The sequence below is a fragment of the Solanum tuberosum genome, unplaced genomic scaffold, assembly GCF_000226075.1.
Source record: "Solanum tuberosum cultivar DM 1-3 516 R44 unplaced genomic scaffold, SolTub_3.0 scf00001, whole genome shotgun sequence".
In the NCBI taxonomy this organism is placed as follows: Eukaryota; Viridiplantae; Streptophyta; class Magnoliopsida; order Solanales; family Solanaceae; genus Solanum; species Solanum tuberosum.
Window position 1 is genome coordinate 2,336,945 of NW_006238927.1, and position 13,164 is coordinate 2,350,108.

The following is a 13,164-nucleotide window of genomic DNA, read 5'->3' on the forward strand; positions in this document are numbered from 1 at the left end:
CTATTCATACATGTAAAATATAGTGATATGAATGTACTCTATGGTAATTTGATGACATAAAACATACATCATGAACACATTCAAATTCTAAAATCATAGAATTAAGGTGGTCAGTACACTAGACACTCATGTCGATGACTCCTCCATTAGTCATCTTAATAACTAATCAAGCAATCGAGAATTCAAATGTTGTTGTAATTAGGGAACTGGTAATATGCTTGTTGTTGCGATCCACCAGAGCATCTGAATCCTTTACAACAAAAGAAACAAGTCAAACTGAAGGCACTGCCAATTGATAAGGTACAGAAGATGGTTTATGTTAGTTTGTTGGAATCATTATATTTGTTAACTTTACTTACATGTAAGCATAATTATAGGCGCCAATGCAAGGGGTTGTCACGACCCAACCCACTGGGCCGTGCGGGGACCTACACACTAACACCTAAGTAAGAGAACCCTCATATCCCAATAATTAAACATGCAGAAGATTAACCAAAAATGGAGATAAAAGAAATCATAGGGCATTCATTTATAAAACTTTTAAACAATTCTGGGTTAAAATTTGTAAAATAACTAACACCCCCAAGAATCTAGTCTAAACAAGTATAAGAGCTACTAAGAGTACAATTGAACAAAATAAATAAACGACAAAGCTCCCACCATGTGGAAGGAAAAGTAGAAGTTGCTAGAGAATTCTTCATCTTCCTCTAATGAAACCTCACCAACCTGCATCCAAACTATGTAAAAAAGACATAACAAGAGTAGTATCAGTACGAACCACACGTACTGATAGGCATCATCGGTCAACCCGACGTCCACTACATAACATAAGAAATCAATTAGTAAAATCATGCAATAGAACCCCTCTCTTCTCCACCTTTACCTTCTCTCGAAATACCTCCGAATTACACTAGTACTCTAACTACCAACCACCTTCTCGGTCAACCTACTTACTAGGTTCTTGATCATAACCTAACCATTCTAACCCATAGAAAAGTTCCCAAATACAACTACATGCATTCCAACTAATCGCTCACGTCATACCCTTACTTCCTCTTCATATTACCCAACCATGGCCACATAGTACATTACACCAAGCTTTCTAACCAATAAACGCACATCCCTTTATGCAAAGTGAAATCCACCTAAGCATTTACATCACGTACACTACCCTCACTTCTCACCATTACAACACACGACACCCTTTACTCAGACATTAACAATTCTTGGAACGTTGACTCCCCATCTACCGCATCACATCCCGGTTGGGTTTGCCCCTTCCGGTTCATTCAACATCAAGGTACATATCAAGTTTACTCAACATAGAAGAACAATCAAGAAGATCATCATATTCATTTACAACTCCGGAAAACACATCAAATATCACTTACGAACCACGTTCAATTTCACAACCCTCAAGATATACAATTATATCAAATCATTGGTCCTCTCATGGAACCCAAACCCAAACAGTTAGCATACTGGAACATGGTACCCAATCCAATGTTTATGCCAGAACGTGGTAATCGATCCCATAGTTATGCCGGAATATGGCAACCGATCCAAGTTAGTGTGTCGGAACACAACACCCGATCCATTCAACAAGCCATAACCACAAATAAAAAGTACATTCTTATAATCATAAAATCAAGTCATGATTCCTGGCATTCATCATTCATATATCCTCGTGTACAATTAACGTGATCAACTATGCAACATTCGCATACATACATGTATCATAATGAAGCAAGAACAACATATACCACACAATCATGGGATCACATCCATTACAATGAATCACATATCACTTAACCATAATTCGACCAACTTAGCCCTAATTCATCACCTAAGGCTTCTTCCTATGATTAAATCATCTTTTGTTCGGTGCACGAAGTCCTACACATAACTCCTACCATTAAATTACATTATATTACGTAGTGAGCATAAATTTATAACTACTCAATTAATAAAACCTAGCCTACCTGGGCACCATGCAGCTGCACGGAGTTTTGACTTCGATTCTTGTTTCCAGAAATTCGCGACGGTGATCTTGACCAGAAATCCACAATCCATCGGCCACGTTATGCTAGAATCCTCTTTATCCTTCCTTCCCAAGTTCAGTGCAGTTCTTGGAGGGTTTCTAGGGTGTTATACTCCTAAATTAGGTATTTTAGGAAGAAGGAGAAAATAAGATTTCGCGTTATTTGCATTTTGCGTCACCTATCCCGCTTTAGCGCCAACTTACCCCATCGTGGCGTCGCGGTACTAGCGGCATCTGGCCCGCCCTAGCAGGACAATGACCCAGTATTTCTCAAATTTTCACTTTTCTAATTAACGACGCTTTGGGTTGTTACAATAGATACCAATTTACCCCTTGTTCGTTCCCAAGCAACTAATGCACGAATCGTCACACGTCCTATTTCGGAGTACTCTAAACTAAAGAATTGGTCCATTACAGGATCACGACGAATAGTGACTTTTTGGATAATCGGCACACTAAAGGTTTTATACCCAAAGGACTAGAAGAAATTTGAGGCAACATACAACGAAAGAACGCGGCCAATTTTCACAGCCTGACCCCGCCAGGGCAGCAACCCTTCCGCTAAGGCAGGGCCGCTGTGGCGAGTGATCTCCAGCTGAAGCGGGGGATCGGAGGAAGAATAGGGGAAAATAGGAATCATTTTCCCATTTCTCCCTAAACTTTCAAAGTCTTCCAAAATCCTCTCGATCACTCTCCTCCAAACGTAAAAAAAGGTAATTTTCTTGTTTATTACGTCCTTTACCTCAATACTTGATTAACAACGGTTGCATGCTACTGTCTAACTGATCGAATTTAAACGATTTTTGGGTAGTTATTCGAAAATAACTAGGTTGCTAGTTTGATAGAAAAACGTAGCATGGGCACTTTCCTTATGTCCCCAACGTCTCCACAACGTCCTGGGCATAAGGATTTCGTAAAAATATGGTTGAATCGGTACTAAAACTGGTGGTAGAAGTTGAAAGGTCTTCTTGACATATAATAAAATTTGGGCACGGTTTAGGGGTTTATTTGCTAATATGATTGGATATTTAAGTTCTAGGGTAGTTAATACACTCTAATCTATTGGAATTCTGTTGAAAATGGGGAATTTGGGACGAAGAGGCGCCATTATAGTGCATGGTGTTCATCCCAGATGAAGGCCGCTCTGGCGACCTTCATCCCGCTGTGGCGGCCTCCATAATCCCGTTCTGGTGGGATTTTGGCCGCTGTGGCGGGATCTGCCAGACCAGTGGCCTGCATCCCTTAACTCAGAAATTTCTCTCTCCTTATTTTAGCCTTAAACTATCTATTCCTATCGTGTTCTAACTTGTATTTAACTCCTTGCAGGTTCTCTAAATGGCAGGTCTAAATGAGGAAAACTTACCTTTCATTCGGTTCCCCGATGTCGCGAGTCGGGAAAGGCATCACGATAATAGAAATAGAGTATTCTGTTGCGAGAGAGGTTTCGTTTTACTCAAGTTGGAGGAGAAACACCTACCTTTTATGCTCGCCTGATAGAGTTCGGATGGCCCCATTGACGGAGGCTCCCCCTGCTGCTCGCTCTACTTGGGTGAGGGAGTTCTACGCCATCTTGCCTACTGTTCGTTGGGATGACCCTCACCCCGTCATCCATATCTGGGGAGTTGATGTCCCCTTAAATGCCCAGCCATTAATGAGGCGCTGAAGGTGCCCGAGGTCTCAAATGCAGAGTATGAGGACAAGCTAAGAGAGATGGATCTAGGATGGTGGAAGGATACTCTGATCGAGCCTACACGCCGGGACCAGGTCTACTGGGCTAATGCAGAGGGCATCACTAGTATGAATTGGTCCCCTGATGCTAAGAGGTGGCTACACTTGGTTACTAGGAGGATCCGCCTGTCGGGCAACTGCACCGACGTGACATTCCATCAGGCCTTGGTGGTGGCGTGCGCTATACAGGGCATCGAGTTAAATATGGGGGCATATGTCATATTTGAATGGAAGATGTTCTATCGCGGAAACAAGAAGGCATTCTTCCTATCAGGACTAGTGATCGAGCTGTGCAAGCAGGCGGGAGTGCCACTTCTGGACACCGACGAGGTACTTCCCATGGATTCCCCCTTTCATCCTCTTTTAATTAGGCAGAGTTCTACCTCTAGGAGCAAGAGGAGGAGGACAGGTCGGACCAACAGAAGTCAGGCGGATGCGGAGGAGGAGGGAGGGAATGATGGTGCAGGGGACGACAATCTTCCTTCCCAGTTCCAGCCCCCACTTTGCAGTGCTCGAGTGGAGGAGGACCTGGCGGCCGTCCAGCAAAAAGTTTTGGGCTACTGGGCTAGTACCTCGACTTCAATTCCACCTGCCACCGCCCTCGAATTGGAGATGCTCTGATGCCAGCTGCGATGGGAGAAGAAGAAGAACATAGAGAGGGATCGTCTGATGGCCCGCATGTGGAAAACATTGAAGGTCATCTTTTCCTAAGTCGCCCCTGAGCGGGAGCTCCCCACACTTAGGCCGGAGGATTTCACGGAATTTTCTTGGTTAAATGAAGCTTGGGCCGGTGAGACGACACTAGAGGACATGGGGTCGGAGAGCGACCCCTCCCATTCTCAAGGATCCTGATTTGTTTCTTCACCCCTCTTGGGCTTGTAATTTAGGACAAATCTAATTTTCTTTTATTTTTCCGTATTTTTTTTATAAGAACAAGGATGCTAGTTTTTGCTGTCTAACACAACCGATATTTAATTACTAAGGTTACAACTTACTGTTCTATTGCTGAGCACTGATTGAATTGCAGGGATTAGTTCGGATACGATTCGAGGACCATAATTATGACTATGGAAAATAGGTGAGAAAGGGCTGAGATTCTGTCTCCCCCTGTCCCGCTCTGGCGGGAGTAATCCCGCACTGGCGGCCTCGCCTTGGCGGGAAAATCCCTCCCCATCACCCGTAACGGAAACAGAACCCCTGCCAATAATTTTTCTGGGGTTCTTTTCTTTCCCAATTTCCCCTAAAGATTCCCAGCTATAGCACCGACATTTTTAGAGTACTCAATCCCCTTAGCTAGGATAATCGTTGCCTACCCCGAGTCAACCCAACGATGTACGCTCCAAAATTCCTTCACGTTACTTCTGCACTACAACACACTCGTTCCCAAGATACACCCAGACATTCACATAACAAAGTTCAGACATGTATTTACTGTGCATCTAATCATATCATCACATCCCATCAAAACAACTTTGACCTTCATAGTTAATTCAGAAAACAAGAAGCACACATTCACATATTCAAGTTACAATTCACAAACAAGTCTAAATTATTATTTAGTTCGCTCCATGGATGATCATTTCTGGTCATCTATGCTACTATGCAACCCTTAGGGCTAGATACCAATTGGAACCTTCTCAGTTCCAATGTACCTTGCTTGTGTTCCTTCAGTCGCGACCACGACGTCCGGTTCACTTTGTTGAGATACCAATTGGAATCGGGAGATACTACTTGGACTCAACTCATACCACAAGCGACACTTGCACGAAAGGAGAGAAAAGTGAAACAATTTCCTAGAATGCTTCCTAGCTTCCTGAAGATTAGATGTGGATGTAAACACACAATTCCGCAGGAGTCTAGTCCATATTTTGCTTTTGTACTGGAGACCGGTAACCTAGTCTCTGATACCAATTTTTCACGACCCAAACCATCTGGCCATGCGGGCACCTAACACTAACACCTAAGTAGGAGAACCCTCATATCCCAATAATTACATGTTGCTCCCCAATATACACGCAAGTGTACGTGGTTGCGCAAGTAATATAGATTATTAAAGAAACGAGTTATCGTTCCCAAAGGGACTTATGATCAACTTATATTCACTTAATTCTACAACTAAAAGTAAAAAGTAACATTTTCAAGATTTGATGATTTATTGTTTATCTACTAATAATTATGCACTAATTGAAAGTAACTAATTGTGAATGACTTTGATATAATGTTTCAAGCAAGTTAAAAGCAATTCCAGAGCTGCAACATATAAAGAATATCATGTATCATATTCTTGGCTTAGAACTAATTTCAGTTGTCCAGTTACTGGTTTATAGGGTTGATGATATGATCCGGGTTATACGCCTCTCGTCACCTACCCTAGTTAGCTACCTAACTACATCGTTGAGCGGGGATAAATAGATTAACTGGCGAGCATTTATATTTCATCCTATTTCATAATCAAGCAAGGTGTTCGTCTGGGTGTCACTCCTGAACACTAATCACCTCAATCTAATGGGTGGACCGAGCTCTCTATATTCTCTGGTCTATCTAATCCCTCCTCTCTCGATTTTAAGATTAGACAATAGATTTATCTTATGGTGCGCAAGCATAAAATACTAAAACAACAATATAGAAGTACCTTTTATTGACAACCAAAAATTAATTCAACAACCTCAAATAATTAACAATCAATTTGTAGCTATAGCCCCAAAACTAGGGAGTTTAGCCACTCATGCTGTTAGAAAACAAGAAAATACAATAGTTCATGCTATTTTCAGAAAATAGAAGAGTTAATGGATTAAAACCTATTACAAACTTGAATTCTTGCTCTTGCACACTAAATCAAATAGTCAACCCTCACAATGGAGCCCTAGGAGTCTATTTGTAAGAGTTAGAAAAGTTGGAGTCAAATCCCACTACAATTAGGAATCCTATTAAATGATTTTTTAGCTGGAAAAGTCGGCATTTCCTTGGCTTGTCGAGCCTGCCATCGTGCCACAGAGGCGCCTACATTCTTGAAGTCCTGGCGCATCGTGCCCAGCAGCGCGCCCCAAACATGCCCCAGTCCGACATCCTCTGTTGCGGCACGCCTTTCAGCGCGCCCAGTACTGCTGTTTTTTTTTGCCTTAGTCGTTTTCATGCTCATTTTTTCTCCTTCTTTCTTCGCTCCAACTCCAATTTCATCGACAGTTCCTGAAACATCTAATCATATGTATGAGTACACAATCATCACAAGTTACACCAAAAATCAAGCTAACAATTAAAGATCATTCTTCAATTTAATCAATTCATGGGCAATGTTGGCAACTTATATAAATATGCTTAAGATCACCACCCCACACTTAGACTTTTGTTTGTCCTCAAACAATCTTCAAACTTATCAACTCTTTTTCATAACCCTTGGACTTATCAACCCACCTTAAAATCAACCAAATATTTTTTTAATCATTATCTTGTAGTTCACATTGGATGCAACAATTCATAACATTTACACCAAGTACACCACATGCTCAAAGAATGAATCTTTCGTTATTTTTCCGAGCTAATGCAAACTCATACCACACATCAATTAGATAATCCTACACATGCCATGAATGGCCTCACTTGTTTATGTTTAGTAAAGCCTTTCACTCAAACAATTTCAAACTCAACAAGGCCTATTTTTTCAAACAATCAACTCACTCTCACAAAAGAAATTCTTACTTTCCTCAACATACCATAAGCTTTCCCATAGTGTGTTCTTACTTTCGCATTATACTTCTCAAGGAATCAAGAGGACTTTCATTTGGTTGTAATGTCGGCTTAAGGTAGAAATGAAATATTTGGAAATCATTTTAGTGACTACACCTCCCTAATGCACATGTTATTATTTTGCCAACAATCTCCTTCATTGCTTTTCCTTCCTCCTAGTATACACTTCTTGACTACATACCCCCTTTGTTGCTCCATATTTGCCCTTTATTTCTTTCTCATCATATAATTTTTTTTATCTTATTTATTTTTGCCTTTATACTAGCCATTCAAACTCCAGATTTTAACATCCGAGTAAGGTACACATTATCCTTGATAGGATCAGGGCCAATGTTTCGAGCATAGTTCTAAATTAGCCACCCTCAATTTTAGTCAAGGTGCACATTGTCACTAAGGACCAGGGCAAAAATAAAATTTTCTTTCCCACACAATGTAGCAATTCACTCTTAGCTATATCAACCAACATTTTCCAACCCTTCTTCTTAACATAGTGCATTAAGGATTTTCATAGGATCAAAAGACTTGGTATCAAACAACGGGTTTCGGCTTATCATGTGGTTTATCAATAAACAAGGCTAAAGGCTCAATGGGGCTCACTAGGGATAAATTCAATGGTAGGCATACAATTAGAGTTAAGCTTTGACTATTTCAAAGAAACGCCTCAATCACATTCCCTAAGTCATACAAGCTACTAATTCAACACACACAAGGTAAGTTCTAGATATCAAGTTAAGAAAGAACCAATCAATTCTCACCACACATGGCATTATGACACATATAAGGATATATCAACTAACATGCTCATACAAGTTACATTACGGTATTACTACACAATTAAGCCCATTTTCATTTTATTTCGAGTCAAACTTAAGAACAGATGCTAATTACAAGGTCAATCATCTATTGCATTTTCCCAAGTATAACTACCCATTGCGTTTGGCTAACTTAATCGGAAATAGCTTCAAAAGACCAAGGTTGGTGTTTCAATCCTACTCCTCTACGTGACTAATTTTCCCTTAAGATGGTCGTCATCCATCCATCATTGGGAACTATCACTCCTAAGACAACTCTAAGACTCAATAAAGCAATAAACTAATCCTATACGGTTCAAAGGGACAATCCTCAGTAGAATTACCGAAAACAAACTCTGAGGAACACAAAAGAAAAAATTAAACTAGAAACTAACAACTAGACTCGATAAAGCAGTAAACAACTATATACAACAGAGAATATTACCCCACTCCACACTTTAAGGATAAGCACTGTCCTCAGTGCACAATTAAAGCAAAGTATAAAGTTAGAAATACTCCCTGGGGCCTCTAGGCCTCGTTGTCACCACCGTCGAACACCATTAAGGCATTCGCCTCGCCATCTACAGTAGCACCCTCCTCATCATCATCCATCGCCTGATCAGCAGTAGCCTCATCATCATCCAAAGGCTCCAAAAAAGTGGGACCAAACTTGCACAGAAAGGTTGCACTGTCGATCAAAGGATAATGATCAGCCAAGGTCTCCATCTTATCGTCAGTGACCGGATGACCTCCAATCGATAACTGCAACTCAGCCATACCAAACATCCTTGCCATGACGCTATTGTCATGAGCTTGCCTCTACTGGGCAGACAAAACCGATCCATGGGGTGTGTCTAATGCCTTCGTTCGAGTCACATCAACCAACTTACCCGTCAGATTCGGGTGATAAGCAACAGTCATGTCTACCGTTTTCTCTTCAATACCCTCACTCCTCAGAAAATGGGTGATCAATCCCCCGTAACAGAACCTCCACCTCATATTATTCCTAAATTTCATCATACTCTGCCTCAGGATAGCCCTCACATTAATGGGCATGCCCTTCATCAGCATATATACTAATACCACCATATCTCTTGTCACATCAGTCAGATGTTTAGCAGGAAGCAACACACTACACACTATCTTTAGCCATACCCTATCCACCTGATTAAAGCTAGCAAAATGAAGGGTATTATGCCTCCTAGTGCCCTTACTCCGCTCCCACCTAGCATTCGAATCAACCCCACACAAGGTATGTCGGATATCCCTATAAGGAGGTTAACCCTTCAAGTCATTAAACACATTAGGGTCACAATTCGGGGTTCCTAAAAACTCATTCAGAATTCGGGTAGAAAACTTGACATCTTTCCCCCTAATAGGCACAATATTATATTTTATTTCAGTTAGCCAATTACCATAAAATTCTCTTACTAGTGTGAAATTGTCATCCCCCGGATTTTCAAATATAAACCTCAAACCCAACTCATTAACAGTCCAATATATATCAGGAAATTGCAACTCTAACCGTACCTCATTCACAAATTCGTCGCCCATATACTTCGCCTCTCTTTGGCATTCGAACCATTCCCACCCATACCTTTTCACAGCCTTTTTACCAAATTTTTGCACCAGTTCCCGGCCACTAGAGGACCCGAAAGCTTCTCCTTTTCTACTCTGCTTGGAACCCACCACGTTCTTTGCCTTAGGAGCCATGACCACCTGATAAGAAAGAAAAGAGAAAAAAGAACAAAGAACAAAAACAAGAAAAAATAGAAGAAAATAAGGTGGGGGGGGTTGGGTCAAGGTGGGAGAAGAGAAAAAAATTTGAGAAAGGTAGATTTGGAGTGAGAAAGAAGTGGGTGGAGTGGGTGTTTGGTTTTATAAGTGGAGGAAGGAAAGGGAAAGGCTTTTTTTATAAGTTTAATGGAGAAACTTGAAGTTTCAATGGAGGAAGGAGAATAGGTTAGGGAAGAAGAAGAGTTGGGAAAGAGAGAATATGGAGAGAAATTGGGTTTGAAAACGTGGGATTAGGGGAAGAGTGTGGAGTTTGGGAGGTTTTATTAGGAGTGGGTCGGGTGAAATCCGGGTAAAAACCCGAATTTTAAAAATCTAGGCAGGGACGCGATGGATGGGGTGATGCGCCTCTCAACGCGCCTGAGAAGTGCCCCAGTTAGTTGGGCCTTGGAGCGACGCGCCTCTCAGCGCATCTGAGACTCTCCTCTTACGTACGAGACCAGGTGCGGCGCGCCAACCAGTGCGCCTGGCTCAATTTTTGTTTGCTATTACATACTAAGTTAGAAATAATAAAAGAAAATCGTATCTAGCTATAACTAACCTAAATTCTAAGAATTGAAAGTACGCTAAAACAAAAAATTTCAAGAATTTAAAGACGAACTACCTATCGAATACATATTGTTCATGTGTTGCCTCCCATGTAGCGCTTGATTTAACGTCGCGACACGACGCAACTTGGATCATTCATCATTTAGTATAAGAGCTTCCCAATCACGATCCGAATCCTTACCGAAATAGTGTTCACCCTTTGCCCATTGACCAAGAACGTAAGGCCAGCTTATCTTTAAGTTCAACAGCCCCATGTTGTGTCATTCTGACCACTTTTAAAGGACCACTCCGCTTCGACCTTAATTTTCGGGGGAATAACCTTAGTCTAGAGTTAAAGAGTAGTACCTTATCTCCCGAATTGAAAGTACGAGCTACTATGTACTTGTCATGCCACCTTTTCGTCTTTTCTTTGTAAAGCTTGGCATTCTCATATGCGTGGAGCCTAAACTCCTCAAGTTCATGTAGCTGATTCACTCTCTTTTTACCGGCTAGCTCGGGGTCTAAGTTCAGCTTCTTGATTGCCCAATATGCTTGATGTTCTAATTTAGCCGGAAGGTGACATGCTTTCCCAAATACTATGTGATATGGAGAAGTCCCTATTGGTGTCTTATATGCACTCTTATATGCCCACAACGCATCATCTAATTTCTCAGACCAATCTTTCCTTTGCGCATTCACCGTTTTCTGCAAAATTTGCTTCACCTCTCTATTTGAAACCTCCACTTGGCCACTCGTTTGAGGATGGTAAGCTGTAGCAACCTTATGACGAATACCATACTTAGTAAGAAGATTCTTAACTAAATGGTTAATTAAATGCTTACCTCCATCACTTATAATTGCCTTGGATTGCCAAAGCGAGTGAAGATGTGCTTCTTTATGAACTTTATCACCACCCTTGAATCATTGGAAGGAAGAGCGACCGCCTCAACCCATTTACTAACATAATCCACAGCCACAAGAATTTATTGGTTTCCACTAGATGGTGGGAATAGACCCATGAAGTCAATACCCCACACATCAAACATTTCCACCTCCAAAATGTTACTTAGAGGCATCTTATGTCTTCTTGAAATAGTACCCAACCTTTGGCATTTAGCACAACCCTTCACAAAATCAATCGAATCTTTAAATAATGAGGGCCAAAAGAAACCATATTGTAGTACCTTATGAGCAGTTCGCTCTCCTCCATGGTGACCACCATATGGGCTAGCATGACAACTTTCGAGCACTTTGTGAACCTCAGATTCTGGAATGCACCTTCTCACTACCCGGTCTACACCTTGCTTGAACAAGAATGGCTCATCCTAGATATAGAACTTGGCATCATGATTGAGCTTTTTCTTTTGTTGGGTGGTTGCACTCGGAAGATAATCGCCACTTACTATCAAATTCACAATGTCTGCATACCATGGCACTTGAGAGATATCTAATGCCATCAATTGTTCATCCGAAAACTCTTCCCGGATTTGCTCACCTTCATTTACATGTGAAAAATCCTCCAACCTAGATAAGTGATCAGCTATTTGATTCTCAGTACCTTTCCTATCTTTGATCTCAAGGTCAAATTCTTGGAGAAGCAATATCCAACGAATTAACCTTGGTTTAGCATCATTCTTATTGAATAAGTACCTAATAGCTGCATGGTCAGTAAAAAAAATCACTTTAGTACCTACCAAATACGATCTGAACTTGTCGAAGGCGAACACTAGAGCCAGCATCTCCTTCTCAGTCACTGTGTAATTAGCTTGTGTAGAGTCAAGGGTCTTGCTTGCATATTAGATCGAGTGGAACACTTTATTCTTTCTTTGTCCCAACACTACACCCACTGCTACGTCGCTTGCATCACACATGAGTTCAAATGGCAATCCCAATTAGAGCAATTAAGATGGAGCCTCAATTAAGTTCCTCTTCAACATCTCAAAAGCTTTCAAGCACATCTCATCAAAGTCAAACTTCACCTCCTTCTCCAAGAGACTGCACATAGGTCTGTCAATCTTGGAAAAATCCTTGATGAATCGCCTGTAAAAACCTGCATGACCAAGAAAACTACGCACATCTTTTACAGAAATGGGAGGGGGCAATTTCTCAATAACTTCTACCTTAGCCTTATAAACCTCCAAACCAGATTTAGACACCTTGTGTCCTAATACTATTCCATCTCTTACAAAAAAAATGACACTTTTCCCAGTTTAGAACTAAGTTAGTGTCTTCACATCTAGCAAGTACTTTATCAAGATTTCGGAGACATACCTCAAAAAACTTCCCAAAGATGGAAAAATAATCCATGAACACCTCAACAAAGTCTTCCACCATATCATGAAAAATGGCCATCATACACCTTTGAAAAGTCGCCAGTACATTGCAAAGTCCGAATGGAATGCACTTGAAAGCATATGTGCCATAAGGACAAGTGAACGTGGTCTTTTCCTGATCCTCGGGTGCAATCAAGATTTGGTTGTAACTTGAATATCCATCTAAGAAAAAATAGTACTCCTGCCCTGCTAGTCGGTCAAGCAT

The 13,164-nt window shown here is 41.1% G+C and overlaps 1 protein-coding gene across 1 annotated transcript; it reads right to left on the reverse strand.

Moving 5' to 3' along the window:
- Window positions 1–12,527: 12,527 nt before the first annotated feature.
- Window positions 12,528–13,164, reverse strand: LOC107060115 (RNA-directed DNA polymerase homolog). Its single transcript, XM_015307523.1, has 2 exons — window positions 12,898–13,164; window positions 12,528–12,752 (listed from the first exon to the last, which is right to left on the reverse strand). Exons 1-2 carry the CDS (start codon window positions 13,162–13,164, stop codon window positions 12,528–12,530), a joined length of 492 nt encoding a protein of 163 aa, XP_015163009.1.

What these genes read in the sequence shown, in the direction of transcription:
- LOC107060115 (XM_015307523.1), bottom strand. Translation starts at nt 13,164, where the DNA reads ATGCTTGACCGACTAGCAGGGCAGGAGTACTATTTTTTCTTAGATGGA. An exon ending in TCTTTGGGAAGTTTTTTGAG is followed by an intron (nt 12,753 to 12,897) that starts GTATGTCTCCGA and finishes GAGGTTTATAAG; the next exon opens with GCTAAGGTAGAAGTTATTGA.